Below are 16,816 nucleotides of genomic sequence, written 5' to 3'. Positions count from 1 at the left end.
TTCAAAGATACACAACAGTGTGCTATCTAGAAATGAAACAAATAGTGCATCCTTATACAAAATGCACACACTGCAAAATATGGATGGAGAAAGACAAATAATGTGAGTTTGGGGAGGGAATTAGCTGTGAATAAAACAGCATTTGTGGAACAGTGTTTTCAAAATGAGTTTCACAGAACACATCCTGCTATCCATAACAAGCTGGCTGCCCACAAAATGCTGGTTTTCCTGGTTGTTGCCTCCTGCAACACACCAAAATCAGATAGATGAGCTGTGTACTCAGAAGCAGTAAATGAATGCAGCTATATGGTATGTGGTGTGTAGACACTGGCAAAACTCAAAAAAGCTGGTATATTTCTTGCAGTATCAGTTGAAGGGCAGTTAAAAGCTGTGAAGCTAGAAAATGGCAGAAAAGCAATTTTCCCCACAAATTGTAAAATAGATATTTTTGCTTGTATGTAAAGGGAAGTATGTGAGACCATCATCTGAAAGCAAGTAAGGTAGGAGCTCTAAAAAGGAGCAGAAGCAGACTTCTTGTCATGACAACACTTTTGTAAATGCAGATGAGGATTTCAGAACAGTGAGCTGTCTGTTGCTGGTCGCTGTGCTGCATTTCAGCTGCTAAGAACTTATTTACATTTTATAGAAGTAAAAAGCAATGTGTCCAATATAAAAGCTGTTATCCTCCTAGCAGAAACAGTTTAGCATCACCCTGAATGTAGTATAAATTCTTACATGAACAGACCAAGAATATATATATATATATATTCTTCCTCAGAGAATAATCATCTTCTTCAATGCTAACATCTGAAATTCGTCAGTCTGATGACTGGCTGTTCGAAAGATTGAGAGAGAGCTCCTAATGTTGATGTCAGGATTCTTTTTTCTCCACATGTACAAAATACTTGTCAGTTTTGCGATTTTGCTATATGGGAAAGTGACAACAATTGACTCTGGGAAGCACATCAGTGTTGAGTAGACTTGTTCACTACCAGGGCAGCAGCTTTCCTTCTTGCAGTTTATTTCTCTTACACTGTTTAAATGTGACCAGGTGGTCCATAACTCTCCTGACCACTCCAGCATCAACTGAGTGGTGCTCATATGAATGAGCTTTTTTCTTTCTCAAGTCCTGAATCCTTATACTTCTGGAACACTTTCCATGTTACGTAAAGAACTGTACAGTATAATTAACCCACGAAAAAAAAAAGCCCTTGTTTTCAGTGGAAAGTTGAGCACGTTTTCTATCTATAAAATTGTTACAACATACTTTTGCCCTTGGGAAAGAAGAAAAATCTATGAAGTAAATCCAGTAACTGTAAAAGCCCAGGATTTCTTTCTTCAGTCCCATTCTCCAGTTGTTGCTTTGGCACATAAAAGGGCAATGCTTTATGTTATTTTACTGTATTATATATATTGGTCAAATTCTGTCCTTGTGTATACCCAGATATGGTAGTCTGGGGCTCAGATTCATTGCAAGCTGCTGGCAAAGAGAAAGTGTAGTACAGTGAACGTGTAGGACCTTTATAGCTCATCTGTCTGTTGTAGAATGTGGCATAATAATCACTCTTACATATTTTACCCTCTCAAATGGAAAATTTTTCTTTCACTCTGAGAAGGAAGCAGGTATAGTAGTTATTGTCTGTAACACCATTTTAAAAATCCTAAGGAAGACTAGGCATTTCATGTGGCAGTTATTCTTCAGGTCTAGCAAAATCCAATTTCAGTTTCAGAATATCTAGAGTGTTAGGAAGATGTCAGACATTTCCTGGAGATGTGATCTGCCACAATACAGAAATAAAGAGCCAGAAATAAAGAAGGGCTACTGCTGTGTGTCTGGTCTTGTTGACCTCAATTCTTTTGCATGACTGATAACCTGAAATTTCTTTTTGTGGAGAAATTCACTAGAAGAATTTTTTTGTGCCGTAAGGATCCAATAAAACTGAGTATATTGGCACTTTCTTTTGAAAAATAATTTTCTCCAAAGTTGACTTAGCAGAATTGTCATTAATACATTCATGGAGAAAAATCGTATGTCATTTAATACTGTTTTTCACATTTGGTGACTGCTATTTTGCCAGAGCAAGTGAGAATGCTTAAAAAAATTAGAGACAAAGTATTTCTGCCCATGCCCTTACTGCAGTGCATTGCTTTAGAAGAGGACTAGCCACTTCTAGATACTTGTGCAAAATCTGGAACACAAGTATTTTCAAAAGGTGAACAGCTTGGATACAAACTGGATATGTGATTACAGTGCTGAATCTGAAGGTTGCTGAGGACAAAATGAGAAGTTGCTTGATGTTTTGCAGAAGCTCATTACCAGAATTCAGGAACAAGAGGCTTCAGTTTGTCAAGAAATGTAGTGGAATTTTTCTTCTAATGCAGTATTGATATTTAAAAGAAGTAAAACCTAAACTTTGTTGGTGTAATGCAGTCATGCAGACAAGTAATCAAAATAATAGAACTTCAAAAATCATACTGTGTTTTCCAAATAACTGTTTTTCACTATTGCTTACTACATCTTTCCTTGATGAATAAATGTTAATTTTTTATCAAATGAGTGTAAACCAGCAGGCAATATTTCCTAATAATGCTCTTGGTACAACTTGGGGAGTTAACTGCAGATAGTGCAGCATTCTCCACCCTGCTGAAAAGGAACTCCACATGTTTTAAGTTGAACACTCTGCCAAGGCAAATTCCCTACAGTGTGTGCTTTTGATATATTGCACTGATAAAAAAAAAAAACACCACTAAACTGCTGCCAGTCTGCCAGTCTGCCTTTATTTTCATATGAGAACGCTTTCAATTTAAATAGTTTATCTACTCTCTTTTCCCAGTTGCTGTGTCTCTGAGGAATCAGAAGGTCATCATTCCCCAGGATCCTGACGCTGATGCTGTATCTGTGGCAGAAACAGTCTTGGTTCCAGAGCTCAGCCAGTTCACGCTATGCTTTGAAGCAACCAAGAGCGGCAGTGATGACAATGACGACTGGAAGATTTTCTCCTACACTGATGCATCATCAAAAGAGTTTTTCGGCTTTGGGAAGACCACAAAAGGCCATTTTCTGTCCATCTCAGACACACAGTGCATACTTGACAAAGCATTGCCACGAAATGTGGAGTTTTTCACAGGAACATTTGAACAGCTTTGTGTCATAGGGGATAGTTTCTCGGGTACTATAGGTGTTTACGCCAAAAACATCTATCATAATACATACTGTCCAGATATGTTTGGCAAAGTTATCCCTGGAAATGGGAGGCTTGTGCTGGGCTCTAACAGCAATGAAGTGAGCTCTCTAAATGGAGATGTTTACAACTTCCGCCTCTGGAATTTCACCATGAATGCTCAAACACTGGCCAACCTCAGCTGCGATGTGAAAGGAAACATTGTAGACTGGGAAAATGAATTCTGGAGTATTCCAACTTCAGCACTGAAGGCAGAAAACAATTTGAGTTGTGGTAAGTAAGTATGCCTTGCCAATCTTTTTTGCTTATTCTCCCCCCACACACACTTCTGCATTGTGCTGAAAATATCTTATCCTAGCAAGAAAAAAAAGAAAGTTCCTCTGAAAGAAAAACAGGTAGGACTTGTCTTTCTTCAACTTTAGTTCAACTCTTACTGTATACAGAGGCTTTGAAAGGGCATAAAGTTGATTCTCTATGGGAAAAGAAAAATCCCCTATGTGTTTTGGGATGCTGCTTAAATTAATCTACAGATCAAAGTTCTTCCCCAGTAATTTGTTTACTGGCATTTAACTTATATGAAATGAGGATCACAGGAAAGTACCTGCAACCATCAGGTTAGCCAACCACAGTCTCCAGAGAGAAAAAAAGTGTGTTTACTAACCATTAAGTAAATGTTTTTGTACCTAACTTTTGATGCTTTCATTAGATAGAAGAAGAACCTGCTAGCATTGTGTTCTGAGCACAGAGAGACAGTAAAAACAATGCCAAAACTCTAATGCATACAAGACAGATAAGTAAAAAAATAAAATAAAATAAAAAATTAAATTAGTGGAAACAGATGGGAAGGAAGCATTTTAGATCAAAATCATTCATTCTTATCATTCTGACAACATATTTTCTGCCCTTCTTTAAACTGGTAGTTACTACAGTCTTCCAGTAGATTACATCAGAAGACAAATTTTCATACTTAGTCCAGCCTATTCTCATTCTGTGGCTCAGACACTTTATTCTTATTCGTGCCTAGGTGCAATTTTTATGTATGCATATGTTATTACAGCTATTTGACAATTTTCTCCAGAATTTTTAACCGGAAAAAGGAAGAATAATTGAAACTGAAAAAATCCATGTCAGTTTGGAGCAATATATAAATATACATATTTTTTTAATTATTATTATTATTTTTTCAGGAAGGAAACAAATGCTTTGATTAGTGAAAGCATCAGACATGTTTGGATGTCTTTAAAATGCATAGGGTAAAATTGGAGCCATGGCCAGCGGTAGCTTACACATGAATGTAGGATGCTATTGAAAATCTACTGCTATGGAACAACTTGTTCATGTTGCCTACAACTCTCTATTGTAGCAAATATACATTTGTTAAAAAAAAAAAAAAAAAAATCAGAGTTAAGAATTCCAAACACTGGTTCTGAAGTATGTGAGGTCTCTTTATATCTAATGTTGTCCTCTCCACTTTAGTACTTTTTAGTTTAAATATAGTTTAAATAGTATCACTGTCTCCTAGCAGAGCACCTGTCAGCATTCTAGGAATGCTTAAAACAGTACCTGACATAATTAAGAATTGGTAGTTTCTGTATCTATTAGCTCATGAAGGATTAAGGTGGCCAAGTATATTGTATCTTACCTGCTTTAGTTTACTGAAACCAAAATACAGAGTAGCTTGATTCACTGAGACATCTCTCAGCATGCCACTAGGTGCCTACCAGAACAATGGAAAGGCAATCTAAGCACTGGTCATGGCTGATAAAGTTGTTCTGAACATAGAAGTTGTTTTTCTGCCCATACAAACAGAAAGTAAAGATCTGAAAGAAAGTAATTTCCCCCAAAATCTTACTTTTCTTAAACTGTTATCCATGAAGGATACAACACTTTTACTAAACTACATACCAAGGTGACTGTAGATACTGCAGTCTTATCTGTTTTTGACTGATGTATGGATCTTGTCCCTTTTTCTGTTAACACAGTCCTGTGACATTGTGTCACACCATAGCTGTGCTCATCGAAACAGTACAGTTATTTTCATTCCACATCACAGCTTTATTTTGAGGGATGTCATTGTTCAGTGGTTTCCTTACAGAAGAATGTTATTTTAGAAAATGTGTATGAGCTTTCTCACATTTACAGAAGCGTAGGCCCCATTTTCCATGTCTGCTTCAAGTGTATCTCTATATAATAATTGTTACCTCCTGTAAGTAAGCAGGGTGAAAATACTAACCAGACTTTTTCAAGGATATTAAATTTCCCACTACTATACAGGGTTCCCTAGAACAAAGCATGTCCTAAAAGAAAACACTGGGTGCAGTGCAGTTTCAGAAACTGTTGCTAATCTCAGCGATGGAATTGTTAGAATTTTCTTCCCTTCATCATCTTGAATAAAAGGCATCATTGTAAAACCAGCCCTTAACAGGAGGGTTGATGCGTCAGACTATCAGCCATGAATAAACCACTGACATTGGTGAGATTAACTGATTAGACTTCATTTAGCTGCAATGGAAGGATTTATGCAGAAAAGAGTTTCCTCCGAGCACCAGTAATGCTTTCCCAGGAACTGCTTGTAACAGGAAAAAAAAACAACAAAACAACAGTCCCAGCACTTAGTGATGATCTCAACACATTTTGCCTGAACAGTGTTTAGATTTTTCAAGGGATACTATTTCCATCGTTCTTCAGATAAAGCTTTTACAAGTAGGCTTACAGAAGATAAAAACACCAACAAACTGTTCCCAATGATCTTTTCTTTAACTTACCTTCTCCTAGCTTATTCCTTAGACTAATGTTTTCACAGCTGTGCAGTCATGGTGGGATGTTTCTGGAAGACTTGACAGAGTTCTGTTTTCATTGCTGTACCTTTGCAGGGTTTGCATTTAAAGGTATATGTACACAGCCTGGGTAGCCAAACTAATTTTAAAATAAATAGTTTAGGAAGCATAAGCACTGACAGCATCAGTGCAGAGCTCAGTGTAGACAAACCCCAGAGTATTTAATCCAGTTCTTGTAATGATTTTGGAGCCTGCAGCGGCTACACTTAGAGCAGCATGTGAACTGTTCAGTTTAAGGCTCGCTTGGCTGTATGTCCACTTGTACCTGCAATTTCTGCATTCTGTACTTTACTTAAGTCCTTCATTCCCAAATAAAAGTTCTTAATTTTGCTATCAAATTTAACTAGGGGTGGGATCTGTCTTCATTAGGCAGCTGAAGGATAGGTGTTTAAGGCTAAATACACTCAGTGCTGTTTTTGAGTCGAGGAGAGAAAAAGGCTGTTCCCAGTGTCAGTTCAACTCACATTAGGGTAGATGTCTCAGTTAAGTCAGAAGTTTTATGCTGCAGGAGTGCTTGTTTTCCTCCACTGACTGTAAGGAAAATCTAGTATGACAAGCAGGTACGGAAGTCTGAATTTTACATGTTTAAAGTGGTGAGATTTATCACACAAATTGTCCGTAGTGCAGGGCTGTGTCTGCTGTTCACATTTCTGATAATGCTGCTGCATTTATTAAGGGAGCTAATGCCAAGCATCTGTTTGTAGCCAGACCTTTACACTACTTTGGTGATCGCTGAGGGAAAGTCTCATCTGGCCAGAGTTCAGCCTGATAAAAAATTTAAAAAGCTCATCTAATACATTGATTAAACATATTTCTCTTTAAAGGAATACAGTATTCTGGCTCAAGAGTTCTTTCAAGTCTGCAATTTTTCTGCCATCTTTCAAGTCATTTTTCCCTGGTACAGAACCAAGAGTAGGTTACTCACAGCAGATTTTGGTGTTGACTGTTTAATATTAGAAAATATATGTTGGGAAAAAATCTCATGCAGGATATATTATGTTCACTTAGAACATACTTTTTGAAGTTGAAAGGAAATGCGCCAAGGAATCCAATTTGTCTTAATGTTAATCTCTCAGTCTATTAAGAAACCCCCCACAAAAAAATAAAATGAACACACATACACTTTTCTCCTCCCCCCCCAAAAAAAAAACACACAAAAAAAAACCAAACAAACAACTAACCAAAAAGCCCTACAGAAAACTACACAGCTTTAATCATTGTAGAGAATCACTTTTTAAATTCTTCCCTCTTTTCTGTTGGCAATACATATAATGGTATCTGTGGCATGTCATGACTTCTGCACTGAGGCCCCACACTTCGTCTGTTCTTCCATCACAGGAAATATTTTCTCAGCTATCTTTACAAGCTGGTGGGTGGTGGCTCTTTAATTTAATGGAAGGATACGGTGTTTTATGAGAGAACCTCACTGAGTCAATACAATTCTGAAGTGGTAAAATGAAAGCCAAAAGGGCAACACTCCCAGTAGGTTCAGATTCTGCCATGCTGTATGGCTCCATTATTTTCAGCGTAATATGCAGAAGCAGCTGTATCTGCAGCTGACCCACTGCAATACACAAAGTGTAATTAATGCAGTTTGACTAGCTCTTTCCTTCTGCCATTCTTACATTCCTCGTTTTTGTATCTAGATCTTCGGATTATGTTCATGCAGTGATGAATAATTCAGCAGAGATACAGACTTACAGCATTATCTGCTTATAAATCATGCATACCAGAATATTAATCATGCCCACACCCTGGGCACAGTAACAAGTTTAATCACTTTTTATCTGGCTGGTGTCTGCCACAGGCAGATTACTCAGAACTGTGTGGTGGGTAACCTGTGCTGCAAAACAGAGGATGGATGTGTCTCCAAGGCACATGTTTTGTTACTTGTGAAAGTACCATAAATTCTACAGCAATGCTGACCCCTCAGTGTAGAGCCATTTCAGAGTACACACAAGCTGCATTCATTTAATGGGCTGTTATTTAACTACAGCTGGGAAGAGTATGAGAAAACTAGGGGAGGATATGTAAGTGACCGTGGCTTGCAAGTCTGTGAGGGTTCTACGGATCCCTCAGCAGCAACAAAAGACAAAAATGCAGTTTTATAGGCAAACAGCATTACCAGTTTTGTCAGTGAGAGAAACTAGGAAGAGAACTGTGTTACTGCAATATATATGTTGATTTTATGCCCAGTAGACAAACCTGTCTAACTGTTTGACTTTCTTTCTTTTAAAGGGTCATACCTAATTCCTTCTTCTGCAATTGAACCAACAAGTTGTGCAAACCTAGGAAGCCTTTGTCAAGGTAAGGAAATCAGGTTATTTTCACAGTTTCATCTTTTCTAAATTTTAATTTTCCTCAATTTTTTTTTTTTTTTTTTTGCTTTATTCTGTTTCTTCTTTTTTAGTTTATTTACTTTTAAAAGACTGACCTGCAATGAGTAATTGCAAAAAAAGGAATTATTTAGTCACATCAAATTTGTGGATGTCCTGTATACAATGGGTGGAGAAAATATTATTACTCCCTTGATACTAAGTTTTTCAAATGGTCATTATTATATCAAAACTGAATTAATTGACTGCTTTCATTCTCTCTCCACCTCTTTTTTTCCTGCATATTTTAACAGTAAAAGTAAAACAGGATAAGGAATAGGGACATTTATAAATAAAAAATAAAAAAATTCTATATGAACAAAGCATCTGATTACTATTAAGCTTTTTCCAGTAGGTTCTTTTGATGCTAAATACTTTGAGATTAGCGGGAAAAAAATCCTGCTCAGACTTCAAAATGCAGCAGCAAGTGTTAATAAAACACTAGTTACAACATTTAGTAATGATTTAATAGTGTCAAAATCGCCACATGTAAAAATTCATTAGGTCTCTTGGAGGATCGGCTCAATTGAACGCAAGGAAGAGATGAACCGTAAAAATGTTCATGCTGTTTGAATTATTGCATATGCAGGTACATCAGTTCGCTCTACTTTTTAAAATTCTTTTCTTTAATGCTTAGAGGCTGAAGTTCAATAAAAATGGCCTACATGAACAAGATCAGCCCATTTCCACAGTACATTCCTAAACGCAGGTCTGCAAGTGAAGTGGTATGTGAGATTTTAAAAAATAATGTCAAGCTCTGTAATCTTTTTCAAGCTGAGTGTTGAAAGATAGAGACAGCAGAAAACATACAAAAGGGGGAGGAAGACTTGGAGCTTTTTCTATGCAAGTAAACCAGATTTAATTTAAAGGTAGAAAAAATGCACTCCTTTTGGGAAGCCAGTAAGAGATCTGTGATAGTCTCCAGTGTACTTCTCCCAGATATTTCCAAGGTAGATTCTGCTCAGAGTCTTGGATCATATGGAGGTCCCCATAGGAAAAGTGAAATGCCATGCCAGTCGTGTCCATAATCAGTTTTCAAAGAGCAATTTTCATGCATCTGTCTCTCAAAGTACAATATGTTACAAAAAGTGATACCCTTGTATCTTGTGTAAATGGGACAGCATAATTTATTCAGTGGTATTCTTTTTCTATCAAAAAGTTAATACAGACACTGTATATATATGTTTCTCTTGAAAGAACTCTGAAAGACTACTTCTACCAAAATGATATGACATGAAAAGAGAGAGACTATCTTTCATTAGGTTGGCTAATTGGGCTGCAGAAATAGACACACTTTCAGACAAAAACATTATGTTTTTCAAAAAACTTAATAAAGCCTCAGCTTTATTAACGTGTTAGGCAGAAGATACTGCTTCTAACAAAAGAGGTTCCCTTCCCAGCTTGCCTCCCTTACAATCTTAGACTTAGCAAACTTTATGAGTACTTTTCACCAGGGTAATACTTTCCTACTCTGGAAAGTGTTTGGTCAAGTGTTGCTACTTTGAAAGTGGCGAATTGGATTCATGCTGTTCATAATCATCATTGTCATCATCATCATCATTCTCCTAATAATGAAAAATCATAAAAACATGTCTGTCTGTGTATTTCTTTCAGTGCTGCAAGCTTGTTTTAAGCTGAAAGGCTACTTTGGATTCCTTTTTGGTTTGTTTGTTTGTTCTGTGTTGTGCAGTATCACCAGACTGTGTCATATATGGTCTGATGACAAAGCTGTTTTTCTCATTATGCTTAGCAAATATTTTCATTCATTGAAAGATACCACTTTTAACAGCGTTAGATGAAAGAAAAAAATCACTAAGGAGCATTAAAAGTTGTGTTTCAGGCAATATAGCCCTGCAGTTACATGGAAGAGCTTTTTTATATTATAGACTGTGACTTTATATGCTCACTTTTCCAGCTAGAATCCCTGTTTACTGCAGCCTTCCTTTTCTTTCCTCAAGTTTCTTGTTTCACTGAAACCTGAACATGAACCACTCCCTCAGCTGAGACCTGAGTTTATGACTTTCAGACTCAAAATGTTGACTAAAACAACCTAACAAAAATCAGAAATGCAATTTCTTACTTAAAATATGATGCCTAAACTTTCCAAGTTGGTTCTTTCTCAAATTCTGCAAAACATATGTAATACTGTGAGAGTATACTGCATGAATGTTCACACTGTGGAAAGAGTTTTCAGGGAAAGAAGAAATCTGTCAGTGAGAAGATTTACATTCCTGGGAGCTATTAGAAAAATTATTTTCCAAACTATTTGAAAATTTAGTGGTCTGATCTTTGAAGTGTTTTTTTCCTCTAGAGTGTATACCCTCCCAGTCTTCAGTGAGGGAAAATTTCAGTTTTGGCTCCTTACTCTGAATGTGAAAAGTATTCTAGCTAGTTCTCCTGGGAAACATTTTCCAGTATTGTGTGGGATGACTCCTGTTAGTGTCAGTGGGAACAGTATAACTAAGATCCTACATGAAACTTTCAAAATATATGTTCCACTCAAATTATTCCAAGTCTGATCTAAATACTCTTCGTTATATAGAGTTGAATTGAGTTAATTTGAAACTTACACGGGTGTTTTATTTTCACATTTATTCATCATCTTCAGTCCCTGAGTAGAAACAACTATTCTTTTCAAAAGTAATTATTCCAAGTACACTCATCATTGAGCTGTAAGGTCTGTTTTCTGGTCTTTGCACAGCTGTTTGGATCTGATGCTCTCATAAGAGGATTTACAATTTGTGAAAGCAGTACAGGACATGCAACCCTCCCACTGGCAAAACTTCCACTGAAGTCAGTGAAAGTGAAGATTGCAGGACTAGGATCTCAGTTCATGTCCATTCATCACTTTGTACAGAAGAGAAAGTGTTTAACATATATGGCATTGTGCGTCAATGGTTTCAATTTACATTGTCATGCATTGTTCCCGTTTTGTCTTACCTCATTAACATTCATATTTCATTCAAGTTCACCTCTTTCTCATCTTTATTACCAGCTACTGTAAATGCTACTACTCCTACACCACCCACTGTCACCACTAACATGCCTGATACTAATAGAACCGATAAGCCAAACAATGGTAAGAAATCCTGTGTTACATTTTTCCTTGTACTGTCTCTAGAGAAAATTTATTGTATTTTAAGATGTGTTTTTTCATAGTGTAATGTCAAGGGTCATGTCTCAATGTATTTCATTTACTCTGAATTAAATTAGAGTAATTTCATTAGATTTGCCCTTGTAAGAATGGTGTAAGTGAGAACAGAACCAAACTCAATGTTTATTTGTATCATGTTTACCTTGTTCTTTTGTGCCACCCATTGAATTTACCCAGGCAAAGAATAAGGGATGGGAGAATTATTTTTAAAAAGGAGCTGTAAAAAATTCTACTTTTGAAATGCTTTAATGCTGTGGATAATCAGACGTTGAGTGTCTAATGTTGCCAGGGTGGTAGTATGCTGGGACTCTCTATTCCTCACTGGTAACACAGGGGGGCCAAGTGGAATCATTCCTATGGAGCAAAGCCACTTCCACTGAGTCAATAGGAATCTTTCCACTGACTTCAAGAGCTGGATCAGACTCTATTAGGGAAAATGTTGACAGTATCAGATATCATTTACTTTTCATTTAGAAAGATTAAGGGAAAAAATCGGATAGTAAATGATTCTATTATTAGTACAGGAAAAAAGCAAGGATTTCTTTTGAGGTTTTCTCAAGTCGATGATATCACTGTGTCCTACAGACTGAACATCGTTTTCTGAGGAGCTTCTAACGTTATTCAGCTAAAGAAAGTTGCTAATAAGAATACAGAAATAGTCTTCTGCAGTTCTCATATGAGGCTCATAGATCTTTTTACTAAAGATTTTTTGTGCTCCCCAGAAGTAAATCAGTATCTGGTTTTGGCTGGGGAGGGGAGGAAGTGCTTTTTTGTTTGCTTAGTTTTTTTTTTTTTCTTTCCCCAAATGTATCAGTTGTTACTGTACGATTTAGCATTCTTGGAGTGCTTTTTCTCTTGGCAAATCACTTCTTGTATATTGGCAATCACGCAGTATAATAGACACTGTGAAAGAATTTATCTGAACTCATTCTGTTTGGATTTAGTAAGCAGTTGAAGTAGAAAGAAAATCTTGAAACTTACAAACTGTGCTTTTTTTTTCTTTTTGTGAAGCCACTCACTCCATGTTCACCATGAACATTCAACTTTGATTTTCCTAGATACAGAAGGAGCTGAATACCCTGATAATGTTAGTGTGACTAAAAACTAGACAAGTTACCCTTTATTTGATTTTGAAACTATAAAGAGAAAATCTGAGAAAAGTTGGCCAAATTCATTTACAGTAGAAGCAAGTTAAACTTTTACTCAACTAACTGATATAATTCCTGGTGGTAAGTTGGTTTATTGCCCCAGAACAGACAGCTGAGAACAGAAAGTTAAGTTTTACATATTTTCTTTAATCCACTAACTATGTGGCTTACTACACAGACCTGCAGGAAATCAGACTTCCTGCTACAGTTATCTTCAGAATGAAGAGAAATTCACCTGAATCCTTCCATTCACGTCCAAAAAGACAGCAAGAGTCTAGGATAGAAGGGGTCAAAACCATAGGAATTATCTCAACCCCAATTATTTGGCCAGTGAAACAAAGGCCTCCCCGTTTCAGTGAAAGTTCAGCAGATGAGAATCTGGAGAGAAAAAACACACACAGCTTATTTCGTTCAACTGTGTCCACATCATCTGCCTCTGAGGAGACTAGCATTGGTACCTTGGCTGCTTTTACAGAAAATATTGACCTAGATAATACTGTGATGAATCAGTTACCAAATGAAAATATTCTGAATGATTCTAGAATTTCATCTGATGGCACTTATGATGCAGCAGGTGATGTCGCAGATCATTCTGTGGAGGCAGTATTTCCTCTTCAAAACAGAAGTCTTAGTGCAGAGGAAGCACAGACTCTGGCAGATGGGCTGCGTTATGCTGACTCTGAGTCAGCATTCCATCTTCCCATTAGCAGCAGCACTGCTTATGAACGCAGAGAAGAAGCCCTATGGATTTCATCCTCCAATAATGACACGCTCAATTTCATGCATATAAATGATGTCTTGAAGCCTGAAAGTTGGAACGAGACTGCATTTCATCATCATATCACCTTTGACATTAAAGAAGAGAAATATCATTCTCTTTCTAGCTTACCTATATCACCTATGAAGGAGAAGCCATTGTTGCAAAAAAGTAGAGTGGATTTGCTTGATTTTGAGCCTCAGAATGTTTACCCAGAAATGATAGAAGGCAACACTAATGGGAAATATTTTTCCATGTTCGCAGCAAACAGTGAATTTCCGTTTACATCTGTGTACATTAAGGAGCATTACTCGGGAGGCTTTACAAGATTAACCTCTGTGGACATGCCACATACAAACCCAACAACTTCTTTTAACAACATGAAAAAAACATATACAGAAATTATGCCTGACAGCCAGCTGACAAGTTCTGTGACAGGGTACAGTAGAGAACAACTTATGTCAGCACTTCCAGTAGGAACAAGCTGGACTAACTCAGCATTTAAGCATGCCATAGCAACACTGCCTACTTATCAGCAATCATTGATGGACATGTCTTTGGAAAGTGACAGCATATTTATATCTAATATTGATTACTGGTCTAATTATTTAAAACATTCCGCATATATTCAAAAGAAGCCAAGCGAGACCCTCAGAAAGATGGTACTTGAGAACAACTTAGATGCATCCCATAGTAAAAGTGAAGAGTCAGGTTTTTCTGTATTAGAACCTAAGAGTATTAACAGAGTTGGCATCTCCTGGAAGCCAGGTTACTCAGATTTTCCAACAAAATATTTAGATATTTCCCCTTCTTTGACATCAAATTTCTGGACTGTTTCCTATCATTTGAAAGTGTTTTCAGGGGTGTCATCAAAAAATCAGTTAGTCTCATTTAATGAATTGTTTTCTAACCCAACAAAAAGGGTGCCATCCATTAGCTTATCTACTGAGTCAGACAGTATCTCTGAACAAACATCTACAATTAGGTTGTTAGATCATAGAGCTGAAGAAACAAACTTCTCTAGCCATGCCACGGCTTCAGAAAGGCAAATCTTCAGTTTATTTAACCCAGGCCTTTCAAGGAGAATTTTAGAAAGCAATGACAAGACAATATCACAGTTGCAGTCAACAGTGAACTTTGCAAATCTAACCGCATCTTCCAGCAATGAGTTGTATTTTGATTTTCTTTTCCCTTCTCTTGAAGCACCTGTGCATCACCATTCTGTACAGATAAGTCCCTTTGACAAGACGCTTGCAAACTCTATAGAAAAATTAATGTTTTATCATAGTTTACGTATGCAAGGTGGAACTGATGTAATAAGAAATAGAACCAATGTGACGATCCAAAACAACAGGCAGCAACTTGCTTCTGTCCTTACAACACATTCAGGAATCCAGACTTCATGTTCAAAGGACAGCCAAACTGTTTGCTCGGTCAGTACACCTGTTAATAGTTTGGTAAACAGTACAGGAACACGTGGATTATGGCAATTTGAAAGTGTTTTTGAGAATGATACTATAACAAATGCCAGTGATAATGCAAGAAATGAAGTTCAAATAGATGCAGGGTTTTTTAAAAAAAGTAACAGTTCAGTGAGTTCTGACTTATTCATAACGACATTGTCTTTGGAAATGAAGCAGCCTCTTCATTCAGACTCAAAATTCAGAATCACTGTACCTCCCAACAGCTACTCTACACCTCCACTCCCACAGAGTCTTCAGAACCACCTTGATATAATTTCTCCAAACCTGACCCCTGCGTGGGAAGTAGTGGAATTAAGCTTGCCTACAACAGAAATAGCAAGTCTTATAACAGTCTTAGATGGAAAAAACTCCATCAAAAATCAGGGGAACAGTATTAGATACTCTCCAAGGGCAGGAGATCAAGAAATCATTGGTGATGATAATGAAAAAAAGAATCCTGCTGTTCTGACATCATCTAACAAATTGAGGCTTTCAGATCAGAATTTGGAAGGAGAGGTATATGGATCCTTCAGCAAGCACAGAGAAGGAATTTCTTCTCTGAATATTTTTAGCACTTCTGTCTTGGATTTTGTACTCTTCTCTTCCCTTCTGATATCAAGAACTTCAATAATTAATGATGTGATACCTTTGCCATCTTCATACAGTGGAATTACTATTCAGCACAAAGAGAACCACTCCATAATGACACCTGGAGCAGCAATCCATGACTCTCACATGCATTCCCAAATGCAAGTTTCACCTGTAATGTACCACCAGTCATCAGTTTTATCGTATGTTCATTCCTTAACTAATTTATCATCTGAGACAAGCCACAATGCCACCCTTTACCCACCACTGAATCAACTTACTAGCTGTCCCACAGTCCTTTTATCTTGTACCTTCACTGAGTTGGGCTGCCTGTGCCGACAAGAGATCAACTACAGTATGTTAAGTTACGAAGTTAGATGTAGAAAAAAAAACAGATCATCCTATCTATTGTTCAGTTGGTAGATTGAATGTAGAAGTAGCTGAATTTCATTCTTTAGATATAGATTCATTTAACATATAAAAATATTTTAAAATAGTATTGTAATTACACTAGAAGGGAATTTGTAACATCTTGGTGATAGTAAATGTCATTAACATGTAATTTCTAATTTTTGTGTCCTTTTCTGTATCAACTCTCATGAGACTGTGGGAATAGTTTGAAAATAGATTGAGTTGCTATGTTTTTTATGCATTTTTATGCCACTTCACTATTTGAAATATTATGAATGTTTTTCACTTACAATACTTATATGTTTTTGGGTTTAATTTCCTGAAGAAAATATTTTACAGGAGAAACTAACAGAAATGAAACTTGTGGTATTTCATTGATCATTCCATTGTTTGTAGTTGGGGTTGGGTGTGGGTGAACTGTTTTTCCAGCTTCTTTTTTTCTCTTTTTTTTCCAGATTATCTTTGGCTACCTTTCATCAATTTTCTGCCCATAAAAATATTTTTTTTTATTTAGTATTTTGAGATGGGATTTCCACTGTTTAATTTGGAGTGAGAAATTATTCTTAATTTTCCTTGTCTGTGACTGCAGTCTCCTGAGAGTGTTTTAAAATGTAGATTAGTTCTTTGTTCTTGTTCTTTTTTTGCTTCATTAAAACATTCTTTTATTCACCATCTGGTGTAGATTTTGAAGCTCTTGATTATTGTTTGTAGATACTAAGTTTGATTTTAAAAGTACTTTGCATATTCCTATATTAAGTTGATTTTGTCCACATATATAATTATTCAAATGAGACTATAATTATATATAAGGTATATGTGAAATTATAAGAATATACATAATGCACATTTTTTATGTATTTGTATCTATACAGCACATGTAGGAGGTACATTATACATATAA

At 36.5% G+C, this 16,816-nt stretch overlaps 1 protein-coding gene across 3 annotated transcripts in view; it reads left to right on the top strand.

Moving 5' to 3' along the window:
- ADGRG6 (adhesion G protein-coupled receptor G6) overlaps positions 1-16,816 on the top strand; it is a 108,766-nt gene that overhangs the window by 46,701 nt on the left and 45,249 nt on the right. For 2 of the 3 annotated variants that reach the window (XM_085217165.1, XM_085217164.1), the window contains exons 4-6: positions 2,835-3,455; positions 8,258-8,326; positions 11,390-11,473. In XM_085217165.1, the coding sequence (XP_085073291.1) occupies positions 2,835-3,455; positions 8,258-8,326; positions 11,390-11,473 (774 nt within the window). Of the gene's footprint in view, positions 1-2,834; positions 3,456-8,257; positions 8,327-11,389; positions 11,474-11,552; positions 15,860-16,816 lie in introns of those variants that run through there. The other variant, XM_085217166.1, reaches the window with a different exon arrangement.

Source organism: Meleagris gallopavo, chromosome 2 (genome assembly GCF_905368555.1).
Source record: "Meleagris gallopavo chromosome 2, MGAL_WU_HG_1.1, whole genome shotgun sequence".
Lineage (NCBI taxonomy): Eukaryota > Metazoa > Chordata > Aves > Galliformes > Phasianidae > Meleagris > Meleagris gallopavo.
The sequence above is the reverse complement of the archived record's forward strand: the minus strand, read 5'-3'. Positions and strand labels throughout refer to the sequence as shown.